General features: G+C 48.0%; 1 protein-coding gene across 3 annotated transcripts in view; it reads left to right on the top strand.

Moving 5' to 3' along the window:
- The window catches only part of LOC138537982 (coagulation factor XIII B chain-like), a 1,433,866-nt gene that overhangs the window by 1,290,438 nt on the left and 116,925 nt on the right, over positions 1 to 26,503 (top strand). For all 3 annotated transcript variants that reach the window (XM_069641496.1, XM_069641495.1, XM_069641494.1), the window contains one exon: positions 7,943 to 8,140. In XM_069641496.1, the coding sequence (XP_069497597.1) occupies positions 7,943 to 8,140 (198 nt within the window). The remainder of the gene's footprint in view (positions 1 to 7,942; positions 8,141 to 26,503) is intronic.

Below are 26,503 nucleotides of genomic sequence, written 5' to 3'. Positions count from 1 at the left end.
AGGTTGGTACTTTTTCCAAATCCTCGTCAAAAAATGCTGGGTGCTGCGGTACTATCATCACTCGCTGTGGGACCTCTATTTTCTCTATTCTGATCCAATATGTAATGCTCATCTTGAATATTACTTCATCATCTGGCGGATCATCTTATTTGTCTGTGACGTCAGTCAATCTATACCCTTCCCCAATGACAATCACTGTTCTCCATGGCTTGCCCTCATCATCAGTTCCTTCAAGCATGGCCAATTCCCCTCGCACTGTGGCTGTATGTAACTCTAGGGGAATAGTCTGCCCCCCCACCCCTCTTCATCCATAGGTACCTGTGGCTGAACAGGAACTCATCAGGTATTCTCATAATCTTTCCTATTAAGCCTGGCATCCATGTCAACAAAATGCACACCCCATAAAGAAAGACTTCTGGTTTTAATGGCACTCCTCGCAGAGCCATTTACCCTGTAAACACCATTATAATTTTGCCCACGTTTAGATAATGTATCCCTGGAGTGGAACACAGTATGCCTTCATCAGTAAAAGAAATTGTCATATTTAGCCTTGTCAATAAATCTCGCCCCAAAATATTAACTGGTGTCTGCCTTGAATACAATAATGGAACAGACATGTCACACTCCTATGGAGACGGGTAATTCATTAGTAAAAGGAACTCTGCTTGTAGCTCCAGAGAAACCTTGGACATTGATGGCATTTCCTGATAATGAATATTTTCCCTCTCGTATACATGAGCGAGCTGCACCCGTGTCTACTAAAAGAGAAAAAGATTTGCCTCCTATGGTAACATCAACCCTTGGTTCCTCTTGGGGGTCTGTTGTCGCTGATAGTACTGAACACATCAAGTTGCCCTGTGAGCTGTCCTATTGTGGGTACATACTTATCTCCGTACCTGTAAAAGGACTTCCTCCTACCACAGTGACACCCCCGACTCTAGGAGTCAATAACTGTCCCATGTTTGCAATCTGCTTTATCTGCTTGGATGCATGCTGTGACTGCCCTTGTGGTGGATTCACTGGTGCTTGCTGTGGTTGATACACTGGGCAAACTCATCTGTATTTTGTGAGCTATATACTGGAGGATAAGCTGTCACCCCTCTTGAGAATTGCGCATTCTGTACATACCCTTGGCTCCCACATATTCACGCAATGTGCCCTGTCATTCCGCATGTCCAACATACAGAAGGAGCTCTTCTAACTAGCCCCCCTTGGTTGAATCCTTCTTGCACATTTTGATTATCATTCTGCATATTCTGAAACCCACCTTGGTTATTTTGAAACCCACCCTGATTATTCTGGAAACCACCCCTTCCTCTGTAGCCCATTCCTCTACCTCTCGGCGTAATCCCATTCCCTCCTGGGTCCATCTGGCATTGATTATTCGCCTGCGATGCACCCACTGCTTGCTGCATTCCCAGCCCTTCTCTGCTTGTCAATACTGCCCCTTCGATGGCATATTTTGTCAATTTCTTCTGAACTAACTTGGCTTCCTCAAGTTTTCTAGCATCCTTCTTCTTCCTATTTTTCTCTTGTAGCATCTGTCAGTAATGTTCGTTAGTCAACTGTATCTCTGCCCATGGCTTCGCTTCCATTCCGACTAGTTTCTTAAGTTGTCTCTGTACCTGTTCTGGCAATCCCTGACACAGAATGAGGTCAAATACTGGCACTGGTTTCCCCCATGGCTCCCTCGTTTCCAAAGTCCAGCGTTCCTGAATACTTTGAATGTAAGCATGCAGATCTTCATCATCTTTCATCTTACGTGCCATAATTGCATCCATATCTGACGTGCCAGGATACTGTACTCTGAGTGCTCTCCAGACGTCTCCTCTACACTTATTAAATGGTGCTCCGTCATGAGCTGTATTATGTGCCGTGACACTTGAGTAGCCTGCTCTCGTCCAAATGTCATCAGCCCTCTCCCCATAAATGGCTGCTAGGAGACCCTTAATGTCCCGTATTGCCGAGTATTTCCTCCTTTCATCTTTTCTAGCTCATAAATCAATTTCCCCGCCCCAGCCGTTTATAATAATAATTATGCATTTATATAGCGCTACGAACCCTCAGGCATCTGAGCGCTGGTTATTATTACCCACGGTGTTTGGTGCTTATTTATCGACCTCGGGAGGATGAAAGGCTGAATTTGTCCGTGCCGGGATTCAAAACTTGCATCGGCAGGCTCGGCACAAATGTCAAAGCGAGCGCTCTACTCTTAAACTAGGAAGTTTGCATCTGAAATTATCCTTATCCATGTGTGGCCAGGGAATATACTGTGGTCTGGCCCCTCCTTTCTCCAGTAAAGGGAACTGTGTGAACCCATATCTGCAATTGGCTGACATTGGGCCTCATTACGAGTCCGGTGGTAACTGAGGCGGTAAAACCGCCTGGTTACCGCCGGACTCGTATTACCATTCCGCCTCCGTGATTCCCGGAATTACCGGGGCATTACAACCCCGGTTTTCCGGGAATCACGGAGGCGGAATGGTGTTAATCCCCATTCCCATTGAGTCCTATAGGACTCAATGGGGATCATGGAAACACCGGCAGCATCTCGTAATGCTGCCAGTGTTTCCTCGTCCGCCTGCAGGCGGGCGGTGTTAAACCCGCCAGGTCAGACCAGGCGGGAACATCACCTCCCGCCTGCAGGAGTGGGGATCAGGCGGTCCGGAAACAACGGTGGCGGCGGGTTTACCGCCACCGTTATTTCCGGACCGCCTGATTTGTAATGAGGCCCATTGTCTACCTATCCATAGTGCGGACAATGGTTCCTGATTGCCTTCTACCTGGCAACGACCTGAGCCTGTTTACATATGGCAATGTCTCTCCCTTCTCACTATGCAATCGTCCTTTAGGCTGTGCTGGGTACACCGTGGGATCTGGCATCCTAGCTATAGGCTGCTCTATATCAGTCCATCTCACTTCCTTGTCTGTCTGCAGACATCCCTCGGGACCGCATGCACTTTCTCCCTCCTCCACAAAGAAGGTTTCTCTGTCTTCATCTATCATATCTAGTCTCCAATGAGTAAGACTCTTGTCCCTATTTAAGGTCAGCCTGTCTAAGGACAAGGCTCTATGCTCGAGACTGAACAGACTTCCATCTTTGACTTGTGATTGGGTGACTATAGATCAATCTCCTTTTCCCCTGCTTTCCGATTCACCTCTTGTCCTCATGTCTTGATAGGCTTTATCGATCCTATCTCCAATGCTTCCTATCTCGAAATGTTCATCTGATGTAACTTTAGATTACCCTGTCGATGCTCCCTGCGACCGGAGGATCTTCTCTATGTGACTCCATGATATTACTGCACTCGGCTCTATTCATTCTTTCTGAATGTGATTAATATTGCGTTCCCTTTATCTTCTTTTCCGCTCCATTTCTTCGTCTAATTCCCTTTGCTTTCTCGCTTCCCGTCTAACCTTTTCCTCTTCTTGTCTTTTCTCTTCCCTGCTCTCATTTGCTCTATGCACTTCTTCTTCCCTTCGACTTTGCATTCTTTTATCCTGTTACTGCAATCTCTGTGCTTCCTCCTCTTCTCTCATCTTTTCATGCTTATCTCGTTCTTTGGTTGCTCTCTGCATGTTGTCATACCTCCTTTGTTCCTCTGCCCTTTCTTCCTTATTTTGCTGCTCCTCTTGATAAATTATCTGTTCTCGTTTCTGTCTATTCTTTCTCTTATATTCATCCTCCGTCAATCATTTCTCTTGTTCCCTGTCTTTTCTATCCTATTCGTCTTGATCTTCCATTGCCTAACTTTCTCAATTTTTTTCCCATCGAGCTAGAGCAATATCGGTCCACCCATGCATTCATTCTGTACGAGCATTACCTCATCAGCTTTATCCTTCTCTCCTTTCCATCTCTTGATCTCTCGTTCTATGTCTAGGGTCACATTCAGTCGTTGCTTTTCTCCTCTTTGTCTTGTAAGACCTTAAAGATCTCCTCTATTCTCTTACTTTCCTCCGGACTGTCATCACTGCTTGTAAGCAGGTGGTTCATATATCGGATTACTATATCCTGTTGCCACTTTTAATTCCCTTTAATGGATACAATCCTTCATCTTTTGTACTTCTGCCTTTTACTGTGGGTGCGGTAAGGGGAACAGAAGGCTCAGCACCTTCCTCCCTACACTGATTAAGCACCCAGTCCTCAGAAGGCGGGTCTTCCTGTTCCTCCTGGTACATCTTCCAAAGCTCTAAACTCGCTAGCCTTTTCTCCAATTTCTTCCCCGTGTACACAGTGTGCAAGTATGTGGTCATGTGTTGCAAAACTGCCTTCAACAGCGATCCCCCTTGTGGCCATGGCATGCACATTTTGTCTGCTGTACTTTTTACCTATTCCGCACTATACTGTTTGAGCTTGGGTGCGTGTTTTGGCAGTGTCTTGCACATGTGCTTCAGCGGAGTAACATCTCCCATTGTGACAAGTCTCAATTGACTGTCAATAATTAACATTGATTTACACAAATACGTTTCAGAAAAATAACAAATATGAGCGTGCACCACCCGTCGCTGGTCAAAGCCTCTACTTCTCAATTATCTCAATCTACCTGTTCAGTCTGCCCGACAATGACTAAAAGATAGATAATAACTTTTTATCTCTTACTCAACACAGCCTATCTTTGTCGCTCTTCAACACTTCTCTTTTCATTAAACAAAATACATGGACAGACTAGATGACCTTACACATATTTCCTCAGCGCTCTTCACTTTTATCTCTTTCCCCTAAAATACTCCAATAGGAGTTTGAGTCATTCCCTATCATATTCCCTGTCCATGTGCTGCCTAAATACCCACTAGGGTTTTGAAATGAAGCCTTCTAATGCTCCTTGAGTTAGGAAACTGGGCTCTACAGACACTCCTCGTCTAGACGCTCCTCGTCATATATTAATTAACCCCCCATTATTTTTCTTTTACCACAATCCCCATTCCTTTATCTTGCCAGTCCCCTCAATCTACTCGCCATTCGCCTTTCAACTCAAGATCATCGGGATCGTCCACTCTTCCAATCAGCCACCATCACCTTCGGTCCAATCAGCGCCTGTGGAAACCAGGAGGGATTTTGTGGAAGAGGGACGTGTCCCACATATATCGATTTTCTTGCAGAGTTCTATATCGGCCGCTCTCCACAGGAAACTTTGCAACCCTCTGGCTAAATGGCGGAGGATGTCTGATTTTCCGAAAACACTAAAAGCCTACTAACCGACAGACCTGAACCATCCTCTTTCTGCTACCAAGTGAACCCGTAGGCCCTTTAAGATGAGGTACAGTATCTGAGATGGATAGAATGCAGATCTTACTCATACATCAATAATCAGACCAACTCAGGAAGTTGGCAAAACGCAACTGTTTTAATTGCAATTGTCTAAAACAGGGAGTACAATGGGCATCTATGGATGCCGAACAGTCATAAGTCTTTCAATGATTCACATGAAAAAACACATATTTATAGCAAAACCTCGTCATGAGTGACATCATACTACCTGGCAAAACAAGAAAATCTATTAGGGGATGTGATAGGCTTAAAGGGAACATCTATGTATACTTTCTATGGGGGGCTGGACTGTGATTGGGTATCTAAGGTCAGATGGACAGCTAAGCCCACTCCTAGTGCAAGTCATATTCCATGTCATAAAAATACACAATGTTTCATTGGCTTTCAAACTATAGGGCTCTGTGCTACATGGCCCTCTACAATTTGTTGCCATGCTTGTACCCTTCTGGAATATTCCACTCGCTAGCAGCATGCAAGCTGATACCCCAGGTGCCGGAGGGTTGGCTTGGTCATGCCTCCCCACCCAATTAGCCCAACATCTATCATCACTCCTACTGTCTCCCATTCAATTAGTTCTTTGAACTCGGCCTTGCAAGTATCACTGTGCCTGAAAATGAAAGGGAGAGTGAGCATGGCCTTATCTTCTGGTCTCGGTGTAGCTCGCCCCAATTCTATTTTCAACTTGACCATGTGACAGCAGACCGTGTTTTTTAGCTCCTTCGTTGCATTTTATATTATTAAATGAATAAAACCTGGCACTTCTTGTGTTTTTCCATTACACCTCAACAGGAGCTTGGATTGTTTCTCACATTCATTGTATCTTCTCGAATAGATAACAAGATTCTTGGTGGTCCCATCTGTTGACACCGGGCCGGACAAGCCTTCTCAAATCTTCCTTCACAGTCAGCGACTCAGCTGTTTTATTCTACTGCACCAAACTTTCAGCCCTTCTAGTCATGGGGTCCAAGTTTTCTCAAATGTGTCGTGAAACATCCAGATTCTATACAGACTTGTATAGTGCACTATATATTGGTGGCATTGCCTGCACTCTATTCACTTCATATAGCCAGCCTCATGATTACTTAGTCTACTTGCATTACTGCATCTGTACAATTATGAAACACCTTTGCATTTTCTCCAGTGCTCTCTGCACGTGCAATCTTCATTTTATTGGTGAAATGTTGCTCAATTCTTTACTTCACCATCAGATTCTATAAGGTCTATATATTCTCTCCTTCAGCATCTCTTCTGGGTATGTCATTTCTACTTCATGTGACTTCACCAGTCTTCTCTTTCACTCATCTTCACGATTCTTCCAGAACTTCATTCAGAATAATATCATTTCTCCATGGATACATGTAGGGTTTTCTCAATGGAAACCTTGTTTCAAGGACTCTTCGCAGTATAGGTACCATTACTTTTTTTATTTTTTATTTAAAGTGCAATAGCCAAAATTTGACTTTTAACACATTACATAGGTACCATTACTGGTGTTGCGCACGTCGATAATTGCCGGTTGCCAACATATAGGCAATATGGGGGTGGGACTTCCAGTAGAGGCACTTGGCTCCTCCTCTACAGTTTTAATGACTTTTATTGGGAGTACTGTGACTGTGTGCTTGCTTCTGTCTTTCCAATGATTATATTTGCCAGCATTCACTGAAAGCACATGTATTATATCTTATAGTTCACATTTGTAGGACACAGGTAAATAGCACACTGGACAGAAGAATTATGAAATGGACATGCCAATGCATGTGCACGCACGCACGCACGCATGCACACACACACACACACACCAGCCCCCCCCCAATACCAATAATGTTGTCTGCAATGTCTTGCTATTTCAAAATGATTCTGGTGATAACAAAACGACTTGAGTTGAGATGCAAAGGTCCAGTGGAAAGAACTCTCAGCATGACAGGGAAGCTGACTGTTATTGATTGTGAGCAGCATTATATTCTTCATCCATCAATTTGCACAAAAGTGGAAAACAACTCTATGTGCCAATCATCATGGAAATACATGTAGCTCTTAAAAGCAGCATTTGACAATTGTACAATTGTACTAGCTTCTACAAAATGCCCAACACTGTAGCAGAGCGTTTACCTTCTGCATCACATGGCAGCTAATTGACACAATTACCCCTATACAAACACATATTCAGCAGAAAGCTAGTTGACACAATTACCCCTATACAAACACATATTCAGCAGAAAGCTAAAATTCTCCCCGACAGACCTAAAAAAAAAGGCTGAGACTCATAATGTTGAAATTCATAGCTGCAAAACCATTTATGAACATTGGTGAATTCAGATACAATGCATTCAATTAATACATTTTGATTCACTTGCCAACTTCCTTTTTGTCAATAGTATTTTTATGTTACTAATTCAATTCATATTGCTTCTTAAAACCACACGTTTGCACCATTGGTTAGACATCTTACATGTTGCCACTGAGAACCTCTTTCAACAATGCCTATGCCACTACTCATGCCAGCAGAATGCAATATGGGCTCAGAATTACAACTTGCTTTAAAAAGTATAATTGTGTTGATTTCACAATGGGTAGGAAGCTGATTTGAATATTCTAATTCTAGAGTATTTGCTGAGAGCCACAATTGACACTTCTGTTTTCTGGTGAATTAACAATTTTAACAATATTTTACAGGTCCTTGTCAAGTAGCACCAGAGAAAATGGAAGAAAACAACGTGCAGTTGAACAAAAAGCATGGAAAAAAAATATCTTTCGTGGACGGTGAAACGATCGAATTTGAATGTAGCTCTGGAGCCAGAACGCAAACACCAAGGTCTCTGTCTGTAAAATGTACAGCGCAGGGATTTGAATATCCTGAATGCATTAGCCAAAGTAAGTTCATTGTACTTCTAGCAGCGGTTTTAAAAGGCACAGAGGAATCACTCGTCTTGCTTTTAACATTAATTTTGCAGCACATTAAAGATGTATAGATGTATTATTTCAGATGCCATTGATAGTTTAGGTAAAGGTGTTATCTCTGAATGTGCCTCTCTCTCTCTAGCATTCGCCTTTATGTGACGCCCCACCATGGTAGCAGGCCTTCCCCAAGCAATTGAAGGGGTGCACATGAGTCTTTCCAATTCAGCAGGCCACTTTGCAATCAAATACAAAGGAAGAGTACATTAAACAAAGTTGGAGCAACAGCAGCATATACATACAGGCCTGTGTTTCTTTTATTTATTTGCTTTGATTTTTTTGTCATATACATCAAAAGTCATTCCCATAATTTTTCATAGATTCAATCCCCAATAGTCAATAGTCATAGGTGCTCAAGGGAGTTACTCTACAGGAATGACCATTCAATGTAATTCCTTGAGTAAAGGTGTCAGGAATCTCTGGTCTGAACAGGTATACTAGTGCCCAGACAGAGAATCAACCGCATCCATTCTTAGACCAACATAAACACTGGGATAATGTGTGGGATTCAGGAGCCATGTGCTTGAGCCACCTAAGAATGTTAATTGGTGTAGAAGGAAAGGCAGATTCAAAATAACCTCTAGGATCCCAAACCTAAGCCTCTCTTCAGAACCTGTACTCCCTATTGCCAAATTGATATAGAATAACCAGGGGCTAGAGTTAAGGTAGACACGACAGTGTCCTTTATTTAAGTGTGGGCATATTGGACATTAAGGGCCCGATTCATGGAATACAATTGCATGGAATAACGGGCGTTTGCGTGCAAAATGCGCGCAAGCGCCCATTTGCTGATTCATGGAACACATTGCGTGTGGCTTACTCGAGACTTGCGTAGAATGCGCACAGGTCCAACATGTCACTGAGACTCCACAAACGCCTTGCACGAGACGCCCAGCGAAGGCGCATACCATCTAGCGCAGTCACCTAAAAAGGGGGCGGAACACATGGAATGGGGAACAACAAGCATAAATGTGGGCATTACGTGGGAAGTACCGCAGCAAAATATTCACAACACCCACACACGCGATAACAACACGTATTCATGGAATCGAACAGGGCTCTCTGGCGCGCGGAACAAGACACACCAATCCGCAAACCCCTCCGCCATGCGAAAGCAGGCATAAGCGTCACTGCGCACTAAAAACAATGCATAAAAAGAGCGCGCAAAAGCCAATGCGCGTATACAGCTACGAAGAATGTACCATTTTTCGCAGCCGTGATCGTGGGACTCCGCAGGAGGAGGAGGATAGCCAGGCCACTCAGTTCTTTACCTAGGACCGGCTTTTTTGGGATGCCTGATGACCAGGTCTATGCCAGGTATAGGTTTCCACCTCATATCATATTAGACCTGGTCACGGAGTAAGAAGATGACCTCACATCACCCACCCTGTGCTCCCAAGCACTGAACCCCTTGGAAAATGTGCTCAATGTACTGCATTTTTTGGCCACAGGGTCATTTCAGCGGACAACTGCCATTGTGGGGGGCATCTCACAAGCCACGCAGTCACACTGCCTACACCAGGTGTTGGCTATCATGACTGAATGCCCCTCAGTCCACAGGCACATATAGATGCCCAGAACACCCGCAGAAAGGTACTTTTACGGGGTGGCGCACTTCCCTAAAGTGCTTGGTGTCATTGATTGCACCCATGTGGCCCTAATTCCACCTAGGGCCACACAGCGCATCTATCGCAATCACAAGCACTGGCATTCCATCAACATGCAGGTTGTATGTGATGCCAAAGGAATCATAACCTCTGTATATGCCAAATATCCTGGGTCCACCAATGACAGTTTCATGTTCAGAATGTCACCCCTAAAGCATGCCCTGGAAGCTGGGAGGCATGGGAACACATGGCTCATTGGTGAGTACAAATGGCCCTGTGAATGCATGCATGACTCACACAGAAAAAACCACACCACTCACAACACATCGCACCTCCACAGAGGACAGTGCCTACCCTCTGAGCACCTACATGATGACGCCAATAAGGAAAACCCCACCACACCACCCCAGGTAAGATACAACACAGCCCACACTGCAACCAGGGCCATAGTGGAGTGCACGTTCAGGGTGCTAAAGTCACGCTTACGCTCCCTCAACCACTCTGGTGGTGAGCGACCATATGCACCACCAGTAGTGTGCAGGATCATTGTGGCAGCACGTGTCTTGCACAATATTGCAACACGGCGTGTCGTATCGGTGGAAAGGGTGGTGCCCCCACATCCCCAACCACATGCACGGCGGCTGCGCATGGGAGGGGAAAGGGCACGTGGCAAGGCTGCCCGTACCCAGCTTGTGGCACAATTTTTCACCTAAACTCCAAACCCTGCAGAGTGCACACAGCCCTGGCACATACCAGGTGACAATCGATGATGAGAAAGGGACAATCATCTGTCCCAACCTTACCACCCTGAGAACCTGTCCTTGGAAGTGCCACATTGTGTGCATCCCTTAGAACTTATACCAAGTCAATCTGGTGTATACAAAAGTAGCACATGGAAAATGTAGCATGTCACAAACACCATGGCAAAGTACACCTCGAAATGCTGTTATGTCACCTAAACCATCCCACACTCCATGTCACCTGGTCACCACACCTTGCCATGACATGCAATGTCAAAAGTGTAAATCAAATGGCCATCACTCAACTCCACTGTCACAAAGTGCTCAACAATCAATGGAGCCAGTTCATAAACAACTCACTGTCACACATCAAACTATCAATGTACACAGGGACCCCAATTGGGCAGTACAACATACCAGACACACAGGCCAGAATAGTGATTATGTCTGACAGTGACCAATCATAATAGCACAAGTGCCTCAACATGTCGTTACTTGCACATGACACCCTTCTATTATTTAGGGTGGCCCTGATAACTGAAGGGTGCAGGGTAGCACACGCTGCCGGAAGGCCAACAATAATTGAGATAGGCAAGGCAAAGCATGAAGATGGAACATGAACAAAGGATGAATCTCAACGTCCAACCAAAAAGGGATGCTAACCATGCACTGGACAACCAATCATGAATCCCACTAGGTGTGTATACACAGGTCGGACTTCAGACTGCTCACAGCTATAATGGAAGCCCAATGCCTCTGTGTAAGTCACTGTCACACGGTGCCCTACTTGCAAGCCCATGGAAAGGGGAAGCAGGAGTGGCATATGTGTCTGGACCCAAGGTAGAAACACCAGCACGAGTGTGATGCTGGAAATGCATCGGAGGGACAGGGCCTCCGTATCCTTGTCCTTTACTGCTTTTTATCGTGTGTTCTGTCGTGTTTTCCCCACAGGAGTTCATGTGGGACTGCAGCTCTCTCTCTTTTGGTTTGGTGAACGGACCCGTGGGATACCCTTATGGCACCTATGGGCGGGGGTACAACCCTGTGCCCCTAGTGTATGTTTTTGGGCACCTGTGGGTGGCCCGCAGAGCAGGGTATGGGCTGGTGGCAGCTCCATGCTGAAATTGACAGGTGCACGGAGTATCCTCCATTTTGGGATACCCCGGCCCTGCCATTGGGATCCGTTGATTCCTGATGGAAAACAAGATGGCCCCTGTGGCCTCTTGCTTTCTATTCCCCATTACCTTGTTTTCCCAAAGTCCTGGGAAGCCCTGACTCTGTCCCTTCCCCCTGACTGACTGTTGGGTGGAAGTGCCATATATGGTGTTGTTGTGAAGGCCCGGCCAGACTGGCTGGAGCCTTCCCGGTGATGTATGTTGTGGGTACCTCCTGTGGGTGGGACCTGGGTGAATAGAGTGGGTGACAAATATGCATTCTGTGTTGTGGGTGTCTAGTATCTGGTGGTTGACATAATGACTGAGACAACCCTGCCCGGAACCGGTATGAATGCAGCTTGGAGTGTTGAATGGCTCGGTACTTGTCCCAATACACATAACTTGTTGTGAGTGTCTGGAGAGAAGTGAATGGCCTGAATACCTCGTGTGCCTGATTTGCTGCCTGCCTGTATGAATGCCCGTAGTCGTGATTGGATGCTTGAGTGTGACCCAGCGGAATGAATGGGAGATCAACAGTATATCTGGGGACCTCTCACTGCTAGGAATTGTGTTCAGAAGCTGAAGTCCACTACGACGAGTAACTGGAGTAATTGACGCTTCACCTTGAAGCCCTGCTGGACGAGAAGAATTGCTGTTGCTCTCCTTCACAATCTGAAAGCTGCTGTGCCTCCAAGGACTGACCCAGAGAGGACCTGGTAAGGCACCCTCTTCCTGAGCTACGAGGGCCCATCGTGCACAGCTGATATTTGCCAACGCTCCCTGGTAGACAGACCTTCGACAGGCTGCCGACCCGATACGGGGACTGCTGTGGAACTCCAAGGAGAAGCACTCGGACTGTTGTCCGCCACTGTCGACGACCGCCGTAGCCGACCAGAGCCGCTGTGTTCCCGTTTGCCTAAGAACTTCAATTGATCATCGGACGCTCTTGTCTGCATCGTCACCCGCTGGAGAAGGCCTGACCGTCGACGCGCCAAGGAGCATCCACCGGTGGGTTTCCCACCACCTAAGGACCACAGAGACGCCGACGACTCGACGCCCTTGCTGGGCCACAGTTCTTCATCATCTCTTTGCGGTCCAGAACTATCGTCACCGAGGTGCCCCGCACGCCTCTTCCTTGCAGGATGCCAACGCTCTGTCGTCGACGAGCACCTCTAGGAACAAAGCTGCCACTTCCCTGCCGTAGTTCACCCTGTTCACCGTCGGACGTTCGACGACCCGTGACTCCTGCCTTAAAGGGAGGGCACTCAAGAAGGGCCGTCGATTCCCCGACACCGAACGCCAAGTTCCCCGACACCTCTCGACGATCCGTGGCTCCCGCCTGAAAGGGAGACACTCAAGAAGGATCGGTCGACGCATCGTCGGAGAGCTATACTCCACCAGGTACATTGGGGGGGGGTAAAACCGTAATAGGAAGAAGTTCGACTATTGAACATATGGACTGGGCTTGTGCGATATATCCTTATTTTACAGGTTGCCCAGGTTGGGGGATCTCCACACAGAACTGTGTCTAGGTAACGGGGCCAGCATTCTGCCTATTGTTGCAACCATCTTACGTTCCTGCCTATCTCTATTGCTGGTTTCCTCGTTATTAATCTGTGTGACATTTTAACCGTACAGTTGATGCACTTTAATGAGATTCGATAACATTAGTGGTACCACTTTAGAATTGTATATATTTATCATTATTGACTTCCGAGTACAAAGTGCGTTATTGTGATCGTGTACATACCTTTGAATATAAATTATATAAAGACTGTGTTTTCAGTAATACAGTGTGTGGACATTCCTTTGTGGGGGTTCGGGGACTACACTGTACTTAAGAACCAGCCCGCATCACCTCCTGAGAAGCTAGGCCTTGATTGCTCGTCCATTGCTACCACATAGAGAATCTTGGCTGGGGTCCGCTGTGCCTCTCCTCTACCATATAGAGAGCGGAAGTACAGACACCCCCCACCAGTCTTTACAACGAGACAAGCTTCTATGGGTCCAGCTGGAACCTACAGTGGATCCCCTTGGATGCCACACAAAGCAACAAACTGTCACATAAATGCATAATAGACAAGAAACAACAACAAAAAAGCCCATGCTGGACGGGGGTCCACCCATGAGGGTGGAGGGCGGCAGGGTGCACGTCAACACCCCCATGTGCGGGTGTTGAGAAAAAAAAACCTCCATGGTTTCATGGGCCGCATGGCTAACATAGATTAGGAGGGCTGTCGCTGTTGTCACCACCCTCTGGTGTAGCATTAGAAGGTGGTAGTGTTAAGGGAGGTTCACCACACATAGCCCTGGCCTGGTCCTCCATGGCATCGGCCATGCGGGACTGATATGCTCGCATCTTCAACATGATGGCTCGGAGGTCCCCATGCAACACCTCACGGGATGCACGCAGTTCGTCTGTGATGGTATGAGTCAACAGTTGCATCTGCTGTTCAGACCTTCTACTGCGGGCTTCCTCAAGTGCAGTCAGTGTAATTCTGAGGGACCTATACTCTTTCCTCGGGGTGTTCATGTGTGCACGACCCTCTGCAAACAGGGATGCCCGCAGAGCCCTGAGTTCCGACCGTAGGCTCCTGTTGCTGGCCTCCATGTGCGGCCTGTGTGAGCGGCATGTGGACTGCATTGCCTGCAGCTGGAGCTGCACCCGTCTTTCTGGGGGCATCATGGAATTGGCCACCCTTTCCATGCCCTGAGCCAACATCTCATAGGAACACCATACATGGACTGCTCCAACACAGTATTGCCAGCTGACACACGGCTACTGCGTTGGCGGACCCCACACCTGGCAGGCCCAAGGGAACCTGTCCCTTGATGTGATCGGCCTGTCTGTAGCTGCCGGACTGCATCCCTCCCTTGATCAGCTGTCCAAGGACCAGGACCCAATACTGTGGAGTGTGACCCTGCATCCGTAACCACCACAGACTGACGTACCAACACTGACTGGCCCTGTGAGGGGTCTTCAACCGCTGCAGAAATTTGAGACACAACACCACCCACAGTTGATCCACTCATCTGCAACAGTGTTGAGGAAGCCATGTGTGGTTCACCACCAGATCCAAAGGCATCATGAGAGGCGGAGTCTGACTGAGTCCGGGCCAGGGTGGACTGTAGCACCAGTGGATCTTCATGGGCTACCACACCACATCCTCCATTGGTGGTTGGTATCCACTCAGTATCCTGTACCACCTCCTCCCCATCCTCTGCATCAAGTGCCTTATCACCTGCACATGGACAGAAAAGGAAATGAAGACCCATGTCAACTGCATAGCCCACACGCACACACAGCTACCACAATGTTCACATGCAACACATTTACCTGCCATGTTACTCCTGGCACAAAAACCACACACATATGCAGTTTAAATGCAACGGAAGGGAACTATGAATGCAGCCATGGATGTCTGATCAAGGGCTCAACAACACATGTAGTGCATTGTGCATAGCACCTGCTTCACACACAAGCACCTGACGTGCAATACACAGATGCTGCATAGCCATGCAAGAACTGCCAAACGGCATGAGATGGAACCTGATGACTACAGTGCCAGAGCCATGTACATTAGTTGTGAGCTTAGATTACATTGTATTGTCAAAACCAAAATACACAAGTGTCCCAATGTGCAACGATGCTAGGGTGTCGAAATCGAGTGAAGACAAGCACACTGATACCATGATGCGAGTTCACATTGACGTCACGCCAGTGAGTAGGCATGTTGAAGGGGATACCTGGGTTTTGAAGTGAGAGGGGCATTGCAGAACATGTGAACGGCCTCAATTTCAAACATAAATACGTCACCAGTAATGCAAATGTTGTGGCCTGTTGGCAGTGGAAGGACAAATGCACACATCTGGTGTGAAGTGGAAGTAGTGGGTTGTAGGGATACAGTAAACACACATCAAGTGCGGAGGATGGTCAGGATGCAGTGCATGGCTGAAACTGTAGGCTCAGAGAACCTTGTCAGAGATCAGATTGTTGCCAGGTTAGTAGTGCATCATTTCAGTCATCATGGACTCCAGCAAGGGAGAGGAGGAGAGTAAGCACAACACAGGAAGTAGAATCAGATGTGCCTACATACCTGGAGAAGGTTCACCTCCATTTACATTGTCCCAGAGAGGCTGTACCAGAGGGAGGATCCAGCCAAAGACAGACATCAACCACCAACTAATTGCAATGAGGAGCTACTGACCAAGAGTGAATGTGAAATGGATGAGTGAAGACTATGACAGGTAAGCAAATCGTTAAAATGGAGTGAAAGTGATATTGGCACCAGGACACCTAAGGACTTGTGGGCAATGCACAGGGTTCAGGAAAGAACAGTCGTAGCCACTGGGAGATAGTGCCATCATCACAGTCCGAGGGAGACACAATCCCTGGACCCAACCCAAAAAAACACTTCCAGCAGTCCTGGTCTGGATGAGTAGCAGAGGCAAGAGAGTTCAACCACCAAAATCCAGTAAGAGTCCATTGCAGTAGCCCACCATAGGTAAGACCAGTCCTCTGTAGACAGTGAGCTGCAGGGGTAATGAGAGGAAAGGAAGAATACCTCTGAGGAGGTGCACCTGGCAGGGTGACCTCTCAGAGACGTCAAAGATGTGAGGAGAGAAGAAGAGTGTGGAGTGGAAGATGAACACATGCTACCCGCCATTACAGGTTGGTGCAGGAAGAGGGCCACGAGAGGCTGCACAGAGAATGACATGGAAGGAATGATAATGTGTGGTGAGGACGAGTGTCACGGTGTGCAGCACATCTTATGCATGCAGTCTACAGGACAACAAGCACGTGTCCGTCCACCTTGATATTCCCACCCATGTCAGTCATGTAAATACAGGCAGAACTGCCGGACAATCACAACAATACATCCAAGCAACATACACATGTCATGGACGCACATGCATCACCACTCACCAGACATGTCCTCATAATTTGGCAGGTCTCCCACGCCTTGGATCTGCTCCACATCAATCATATCACTGACTTCTTCATGTTGAGTGAACTCATTGTCCTCTTGTGCTGGGCCACCTCCAGTCACCAGAGTAGAGGCGTAGGCGCTACCCAGCTTCTCTTTGGCTCAGCGTCGGAGGTCATTCCAACGCTTCAATGCCTAAGAAGCTGCGCGCCTCTCATTGCCCAAGGCGTTGATTCGATTAGTGACGCGCAGTCAGTGAGCCATATGCTGAGCATGCGTGTGTGTGCTGCCTGCCCGCACCAGAATGTCACGTTCGTGTTCCCGGACGTAGTCCACGAGGCTCTTGAGCTCCCATCACTGAAGCTCCTCTTCCTCTGCGTGTGGGTCTCCTGTGCTGTGCCTTGGGTTGGAGCCTGTCCCGTTACTGCATGCTTTGCGCATGCTTTGCCTTCTTGCGAGACAGTGCAGACCCTGAAAGGCTGGGACCACTTGGATAAGTAGGGGCTGGAGCACTGGCGGCCTGGGCCATGGCATCACCCAATGATGTCTGGTCAGGAGGTTGCCTTGCAAGTATCGATACCTGTGTGCAGATGGCTGCCACTTTCCGACCAAGTCCCTTCCCCTTCGAGACAGGGACTACTGCACCTGGGTCCCTGTGGACCTGTGCATGGACCACAATTGGGCTGGCTGTGTGACCCTGAGCCTGGGCGGCGGGTGCTGCAGCTGCCCCTGCAGCTTCCTGACCCTGGCTGGTATGGACAGCAGATGACATAGCTGCCCCAGGGCCCTGGGTGCTGGGGACGTCAGTATCAGCTGCATCTCCCTGACTCTGTTGGGTGGGGGGCACAGCTTTCCCTGCATGTCCCTGGCCACATCGGCCACATCCACCTTGGCCACCCTTCCCACTTTTTGCCCTTTCACCCATGGCACTGATGATATTGTGCAATGGGAGGTACAGATATCAATTGTCCTGGACAATTTCAGTGAGGGGGCAGTGTACAGGATGTCAAACGTACCAGTGTGCTCATGCAAGGCTCAATGTAACCCCTGGGGAAAAATAAACGGGCTGTGTAACGCACAGGCACCCCAAAAACGAAATGTACGTGTACGCGACCCCTCGTTAAGCCACGTGTAAAGTAAAAACATAACGCTGTGGCACCCAGCAACACACAAAATACGTACGCAAAGGACACGTAGCGTATTATGACATTGAAAATCGGGTTGGGGGTACGCGAGACACAAGGGCACCCAAAGTATGCAATATGCTACGCGACTCACCTCCAGCCTCAAAATCAAAAATCAAAATGCACGCATGTAGGCGCAGAGGAGGCAAATCCCCCACCAAAAGAAAAAGCTTGCACTGTCGCTGTAGGGTAGAGATTATGTGGTAACGCTAGAATCGGAGAAGTTCACACGTCCATCGGCTATCGCTAGCACAAGCATATGATGGTCTCCTACGCACTGATTTGACTGTACGTTAACACCCACGGCCAACGTCCAGCGTGTGTCACGTAGTTTACTCGCGTAGGCCATTTCCTCTAAATCCACGCTAATGCGCTGTTTCCACACATGCAGAGTCACTCTGTTTCTGGCTGGCCAAGCGAGTAACATGGAAGACCCACGCTCCTGCCTACCAGCCAATTTACCTGCTTCCAAGTGCCCCGAGCTGCTTCCTACGAGCCATCTGCTGCTGCCAGCCCACTCTGTGTGCCTGCTGCCCACATGCCCTGCAATTTGGTGCCTGCTGTACAGCCATTGCCAGTGCTCCTGTTGTTGGACCTGTGACCACATCTGCTGATCCAGAAGACTCCTGACATACCACCGCTCCACAGCCCAGCCCCAGGACCACCTTACCCACCCACACCTACCTCTGGGGCTGCCATGTCTGACCCAACATCATCTTAGGCAAGTGGCAACCCACTGGCATCGAGGCAGAGGGCTGTCAGCTTCTCAGCCAGGGAAATTGACATCCTGGTGGAGCAATGCTTGGGGCAGTATGATGCCCTCTTCCACGGACCATCTCAAGTCGGCAAGGAAGGACGGAGGAAGATCTGGGCAGACATCGTGGGTGCCATCAACGCAGAGGGGGTGGCACCCGCGACTACATCCATGTCTACAAGCAATGGGAGGACTTCAAGGCCAGGACCCACAACAAGGCTCAGCGCTTCCTCCAGGCTGGTGAGAACCAAGGGAGGTGCCGGGATCGGTTGACCACCGACAACTTTCGGGTGCTGGAGCGGTTCTACCCAGCGCTGTATGCCCAGGTCATGGATTTGGAACTCCATCTGGAGTTGACTGGTAAGTGTCCATGTGTTCTTGTCCACCATGGTGCATGTGCATGTTTATGTATGGTTGGAGTGTGCACCTTGATCAACAGTAGGGGGGCTGTTCTGCCGTATAACTTTTTTAGGGGGCCTATTGTATGATTTAAGTAGGCCTAGGTTGTTTTTATTATGTCAGAAAAGGTACACAAGCACTATAAATGTGAGAATGTACCAGAGGAAGTATCAGACACAAATAGATAGTAATTTTACAGCTTTTTAATTTATTTTGCTGCTAGATGCAATTAATAATACTGCACCAATAGTTGTTTTAAAAATAAAAAAGAAAAGAGGAGGGAAAATAACCTTTGTTAAGGAAACATATTCAGAAACATACACAAAAAGTTCATTTCAAAAATACAGAGTTTTTTAAGGGGAGTAATTATTAGTCTTGATTTTTCCTTTAACATCTGTTTACAACAAGGTAAATTTTCAAAACATGCCAAAGAAGTGTTTAAGAAGAAACACTGTGAAACCATCACCTTAGTGACAAGTGATTAGCGTGTGGTCTATACATGACAACCAAGACACAAGCACTTAATGAGAGAGCTCTTAGGTAGGTGTAGCCAGGCTAGGGGGTGACCTAACAAGTGGTCGACGTCTAGATATTGATCTACAAAAGAGTAGGGACCAGGAGGAATTTAGTGGTGCTGGTCGCTGAGACGTTTCGGCTGGATGCCTTCATCTTGGGCCTGGGGTAGGTCTCCCTAAAAGGAGAAACAGGGGATCTCTATTAGTGACTGAGTTGCGAGGACGTGTTTATTCAAAATAAGACATAATATATCCATGATTGTGATATACCACTAAAAAATAAGGGACAAGGGGTACACGGGACTGACCTTGGGGGTTGCAGGGTTCCCTTGGTCTGGAAAAGCTGTGGCTTGTTATGATGCCAAGTGGTTTATTTTTCTGTTTTCCGGCTGTAGTTGACTGCAGGGATTAGAGAACATAGTGTTCTCGGTAAGAAAATTCGTGATGGCAGTTAAAAAGCAATTAAAAACACATGGCACAGAAATAGGTTGAGACTTAGGCAAAAACTTTCCCAGGCGCTCACCTTTATACGTTTTGGCTGAGCTGTGGAGCTCCGGAGGCAACGTGCAGGGTTTCAGTGAAATGGCTGCTCGTGAGCACATAGAACACGTAATTTAGGCTGAAGGGGTATTAGTTTCCACACATACCTGAGGGGAACGAAATACAAGCCCCTCGTTAGCAGGAGTAGTGCCAATAAAATGGTCTGAACAGGCAAGTCCAGAAGGAGTATTTACCTTAAAAGTGTAGGTGTGGGCTCACTGCATGCTAGCGAGTGTCATCTCGTTTCAGGCTGCCGCTGGAGCACTCAGTCGAGGCTTATGAGTAATGGTGCCGGGATGTACACGAATGCCCTAACTGCGCATGCGCGCCGGGAATAGTGTTCTGATTTTTGGTTTTCGCGGGCGCGCATGTGTGGGCCCCGTTGTCTGTAGTGTTGATATGTATAAGTATTGTCACGAGACACTAGTCTAAATTCATGCTCATAGCAGTACGGTATGTCAATATAAATATATCACGATTCTTTTTATCGTAAGCCACAAGCCTTGTTAGGCTGGGTGCTGGTCTGGTGTGAATGGCTAGTTGCAGATGGGCACAATGTTAATAAAAACCGGAAAGGAAGAAATATGCTGTGGCTGGATATAGATGTAAACAAATTGCACGGGGGCACAGTATTGTGAATGGGGAGCACCTGGAGGAAATAGAGTGCCTGGCAGGGGCTGTGTGGGTCGCTACTATAAGTACCGTTTGGTGGGGCCCTGAATTAGGGGGTCTCAAGGAAAGGGGGTGGGGGGGACATAAGAGACCTGAATGGAGAGATGATAACTTGGCAGGAGAGAGCAGCTCTAGCAGAGGTTTTTATCTGCTGAACTGCGAGGGCTCTATCTCATTTAGCCCAGTGGTTGTACTTTTCAATTTAAAAATCCACCATGCTTCTTTATGGTTAAGTGAGTTGGTGGTGTTACTCGTATTCGGTATTACATCTGCTATCCACCATAGGATATCATCAGGACCGTGATGGTTTTCAATGTAATGATGTACCATTGGTGCAGCGACAGATTTACATCGGATACGGGATCTATGTTCTCCTATCCTTTTGTGAATCTGTCTAGTTGTTTTTCCAACATAGCGTAAACCACAAGGACATTCAATGATGTAAATTACATTCGCCGTTTTGCAGTTGGTGAACTGCCTAAGTTCCCAGTCTTTTTCGCCAATCTTAAAGGACGACATTTTTCTAGTAAAACGACAGATTGTGCAAGTGCCGCAGGGGTGGTGCCCTCTTATTTCCCGCATGTTCCAAAGTGTAGATCTTTGTGTTTTCTTCTCCAGTCTTGCATGCGTTAGTATGTCTTTCACGTTTTTTGAGCGTTTTAGCACCATTCTAGGTGTTTTCTCTTCTGGCAGGCTTAATTGTACCAAGGGCCAAAATTTTTTCAGAAGTCCTTTAAGTTTGGTTGTATCAGGGCCAAAAGTGGAGACAAAAGTGATGATATCCTCTTGGTCTAATGTCTGGCATGCCTCTTGTACAAATGTCTGTGTACATGTCCCAGACAGTGCTGCATGTGAGTGTATTCAAACATGTGTGACAGCAATGGTGTTTTGGTTGTAATGTGTGATGTATGCAAGCATGTAATGGCCTGCACATGTTTGCATACATGTGTCTGTACTGGGACATGTGAGAGGTGTGCCACAGGTGTGCTTTCAGCAACATCACGGACATGCATGGTGTATATGTGCATGTATCAGAAAAGTGAGTGTGTGACTGGCCATCACTCACGGATGTATGACGCATGAGCATTTCAATGTGTGATTGACTCATGCTGCCAAGTTGTCCTCAAGTGCACTCTGACGTGATAGCTCCATGGCCTGATGCATGATTGTCAGGTGATGTGTGTGAATGAGATGTGAATGTCCCATGATGCATGTGAGGTGGATCCAGAATTTTGATGTGCTAACATTGCCTTGTACATGGAAGTGAATGTCTGTTGCACATGACATACATGATTGTGCATGTGTGTGAATAGCACTTCCCGGTGGGTAGTGGACGGTAATGATAGTTGTGAACTTTTACAATGCCACTGATGTACATTTGCATTGTGCCAAACACACATATGTTCAGTCCCCTTATGTTTGTGTTCTTTGTTTGCCTATCCACAGCGACGATGGAAGAAGAGGGCGGGGAAGGCGCTGTGGAGCAAGGCAGCAGGGATGCATCCACCAGGCACCGACACAAGGCCCAGTCCTTCCAGGTACTGTCATCTTCTGGGAGCGAGGAGGCTGGTGCTGCGTCCGAATCAACGGCCGCAGCTGCTGAGGGTAGGTCCAAGAGGGCGAAGGTTGTGTTACGCTCACATGGTATCCACGGGGACGCCACCCAGCCTTGGTTGGATGATTTGCACTCTCGAACCCTCTCCCGGTCCCTTGGTAAGGCTCTGGTTAAAGATGGGTCTGCAATATAGGAGAGCTGGATTCAATACCAGATTGTCTTTATGTTTTCCCACCTCCCTTGGCCTCAACTCCTTCCTCCCCCTTGGGCCTTCTCCTCACCTTAATATTGTAAAAGGTGGATTCTCCATCCTGCTCCTCGTGGCAGGGGCGCGTAGATGTGGGGGGGGGGGCGAGCAGCGACCAAGTTACTTCACTGGTGCAAGTCCCCCTGTGGGAATCCAGGCCTGCTGCAACTATGTAGGTTTGCTGCTTTACAGTCTGTATATGCAGGTCTTATGTTCCTCTTAGTTCGAATAATAATGTCTTGCTTCTTTCCTTTTAGGTATGGAAAGGCATTTTGGTGTTGTCATGCAGTTTGAAGATGAGCATGGGCTGGTAGGCGAAAGCGCGGTGTGCGCGATGCTGTCCAGTGAGTAATGTGCGATGCGCACCGCTGTTTCGCCTTTTATATTGCTAAACTGTGTCTTTTCTCTCCTTGCAGGTTGCAAAGTTCCTCGCCGTAATGTTCCAGCAATGATACTGACCAGGAGATAACTACCCAGGTAAGAATTGTGTGGCTTTCTTCATTCGGGAAGAAACGTGAGTAAACGCTTACTAATGCTGTCTTTCTTTCTCCTCTTTCCAGGTTATGGTATTCCAGGATGCATGCGGTGCCGGATGATGGAGTTCGTACCTTCAGGTGAGTAGAACTGAAGTCAGCGATGGATTTAAGACAGGATACTGTTCCAGGTAAGTTTCGTAGTGTTCTTTCTCTCTCTCTGCAGGTCCTTGGTTTCAGGTAAGCTGGCATCAAAGAACTGGACGCGGTGAGAGTTACGCTGCCCACAGCAGAATAACGCAAAGCATGTTCTGCTGTTTGGGTGCGGTTTAAATAGTCTCGGGTGAGGTAGTCCAGGTAAAATAGTCCCAGGCCTGCCACACCCAAAGTAGTCCAGGTAAAGTAGTCCCAGGCCTGCCACACCCAAAGTAGTCCAGGTAAAGTTGTCCCAGGCCTGCCACACCTAAAAGACTAGAGCGCATAGCTCAGGTCCTTGTAACTGAGCTATGTGTGTGCCTCCATGTTGGCTGAACCCCCCAAAGTTAAATAGTCCCAAGTAAATAGTCCCATTCTAATGTTGGTCTTCATGATGGCTATGATCCTGGCGCCAAAGGCGCCAGGACTGACTCCAAGAGAGTCTTGGATGAGGTTTTAAGGCCTTTGACCTGGCCCTAACTGGAAGGCTGACTTGCCAGTGAGGGCCAGGGGCAAGGGTCATGACAGGTGGTGGAGGACTCCTCAGGAGTGGGAGGGACAGGTGAGCCCGCCCAGGGGCAAGACACTATGAAAGACGGTGGGGAGGCATCCTAGTTGGCGGGGAGGAGGCCACATCAGCCAGTCCATGGGGCCCGGCGGGGTTGATGACGTAAGTGTGACTGGTGCAGTCCAGACTCAGGGATCAGAGGCAGCACAGGTCTCCATGCAGGTTCCTGTGCTTATTCCTGCCCCTGGGCCTGCAACTGCATCAGTATGCACCTGCAGGCATGCCTAAGGCTGGACCCATCAGCAGGTGGCAGATGTTTCCATGCAAACGGAAACACCAATACCTGCTGATGTCGCCATTCGGGACAGGGTGGAACCTGTGAGGCGTACAGGCACCATTCGTGATGGGGTGCACACTTCCAATCGGGGGCTTTCATGACATCACAATGAGGTCTGTCTTCTCTTGAACTGGCTATCACATTTCCTGGTCTAGCAATGGGTCCATGGGCTGGCCACTTATGTGACCCCCTCCTCGTCTTCCTCCTCTGTGCATCAGCCGTCCTCCCGGCTGTCTTCGGCCCAGATACCACCAGGGCTCCCTGTGAACCTGTCTCAACCCCGACGGCAAATCTGGTGGAGATCACATCCCTGCCAGAGTCGGGGGTCGAAGTTTAATCGGGAGATGTGCTCACCACGTTGATCCAGCCGGCGACAGGAGCTGTGGCAATGAAGGAAGAGCAGGCACCAAGGAGCAGGGCACGTGCACGATGGCCCCGGGGGTTGACATCATCCCAGAGGCTGTCCTTGAGGTGCAAGCACCAGTCAATTTGGCAGCAGCAGGCTCGGAGTAGGAGGCTACAGGACTCGGGGCTTTCAACAGCAGAGGATTAAGTATGGGCCATCAGGCAGGAGGCAAACGTGGACCTTACAACAAGAATGTCTTCAATGTTGGAGCATTTGGGCCAGCAGATCGGGGCAGAGCAGCAGCGGGCATGGGAGGCAAGACTCACCATGGCCAGGGCAGAGAGGCGGGCGGAGGCCCTCAAGGAGACTTGCAGGGAGTTTGAGAGGAGCATGTTGGAGTCCCTGCAAGCCCTCGAGGGGGAAGCGGAGGCCCGCCTAGGGGAAGTGGACGCAGTGTTCGGTGATACCCTGGCGGAGACTATGAGGGAGCATGGTGAGGAGAAGGACTAGCCCGTTGCCATTGTATATGGTTATTTAGGCATAGGTTCCATTTGTTTTTCCCTTTTTTTTGAGTTTTTGGACTGTGCTCCACTTTTTGTATATAGTTGATTTTTGACAAGTCATTTGTTGGAGTGTTTTTATAAGGTTTTTTTCTAGGCATTTGGGACAAAGGACCTATACTCATTGTACATAGTTGGATTTGTTATTTTGTTCCATTTGTGTTACCCATGACATTAAGGATTTCTTTTTATTTGGATATTCATTTAGGACATGAACCTCATTTTGGAGTTTGCCCTTTTTTTATGCAGACACAGGATTTTTCTTTTTGAGAACATTGTTTTTTTATTTTCATGCTTTATTTGTTTATTTTATGTACATGACTATGTTTTGAATACTGGTTTTCAATATATTTTCGGAACTTTCATACAAGTGCTGTGTGTTTTCACATTTATTTCCACCGTTGAGGGTTCATTAGTATGTTCTGTGTCCATTATGATGACCTATGTTGTTAATGTGTGTGCACACATGCCGGAATGTGTCATGTTTGTCATTCATTTGCATGGGTCATGGTCTGGTGTGCATGACAAGTGTACGGGTGTTTGGGTGTGGTTCGAGTGTGCACCGTGTGTTGGGATTTCATTTCACATGTGCAGCATGCATGTGCATTGAGCCTCTGTTTGTTTGTGAGGGTGGTGGGTTGGCTGAGTGATGTGAGTGTGATATGTTTGCTATTTTGGCACCGAATTCGGTTGACGCAGTGGTGCTTTGAGCTTCACCAGCATGTGAAATCAGTTGTGTGTTTAGGGGGTTATTGGTTCAAGTGATGTGTGCTCATTGATGCTCATACCAAGACACGCCATTGCAATGTCTGTTTCTGTGACACATATCTAGGGTGCTTTGTGTTCTGTCACAGTGTCAGTATTTGTAAATGTGGATAAATTACATTATTTTGTCACATTGCATGCTGGTCCTCACTTTGACATACACTTTTGTGATGTGAATGTTGGGATATGGTGATAGTGTGCAATGGCGTGTGATCAGCTGGGACACAGAAGCTTGTGGGGCACGTGTGTGTTTTTGTGTTGTTTGCTGTATATTTGCTGAGGAGGAGGTTAAGGGTGGGGTCACTGCACAGCAAGCAGGTTCATGCACACACCATCATTGGAGTGAACGTGTGTCAACATCCATCATGCAGGTGGTTTCCAATATGGGGGGCCTGCTTGCAGGTTGCCCTCACAGGTGATGGGTGGGGGGTACCATGATGCAAGGTCTGCCTGCAGGTTGCCATCACAGGTGATGGGTGGGAGGACCATGAGGCGGGCCTGCCTGCAGGTTGCCTTCACAGGTGATGGGTGGGGGGACCATGAGGCGGGACCTACCTGTAGGTTGCCGTCACAGGTGATGGGTCGGGGACCATGAGGCAGGGCCTGCCTGCAGGTTGCCGTCACAGGTGATGGGTGGGGGGAGGTTGATGCAGGGCCTGCCTGCAGGTTGCTGTCAGGTGATGGGTGGGGGGTCCATGAGTCGCGGCCTGCCTGCAGGTTGCCGTCACAGGTGATGGGTGGGGGGGTCCATGAGTCGGGGCCTGCCTGCAGGTTGCCGTCACAGGTAATGCAGGGTCCCA

Source organism: Ambystoma mexicanum, chromosome 1q (genome assembly GCF_040938575.1).
Source record: "Ambystoma mexicanum isolate Mex_15411 chromosome 1q, UKY_AmexF1_1, whole genome shotgun sequence".
Taxonomy (NCBI): Eukaryota; Metazoa; Chordata; class Amphibia; order Caudata; family Ambystomatidae; genus Ambystoma; species Ambystoma mexicanum.
The sequence above is the reverse complement of the archived record's forward strand: the minus strand, read 5'-3'. Positions and strand labels throughout refer to the sequence as shown.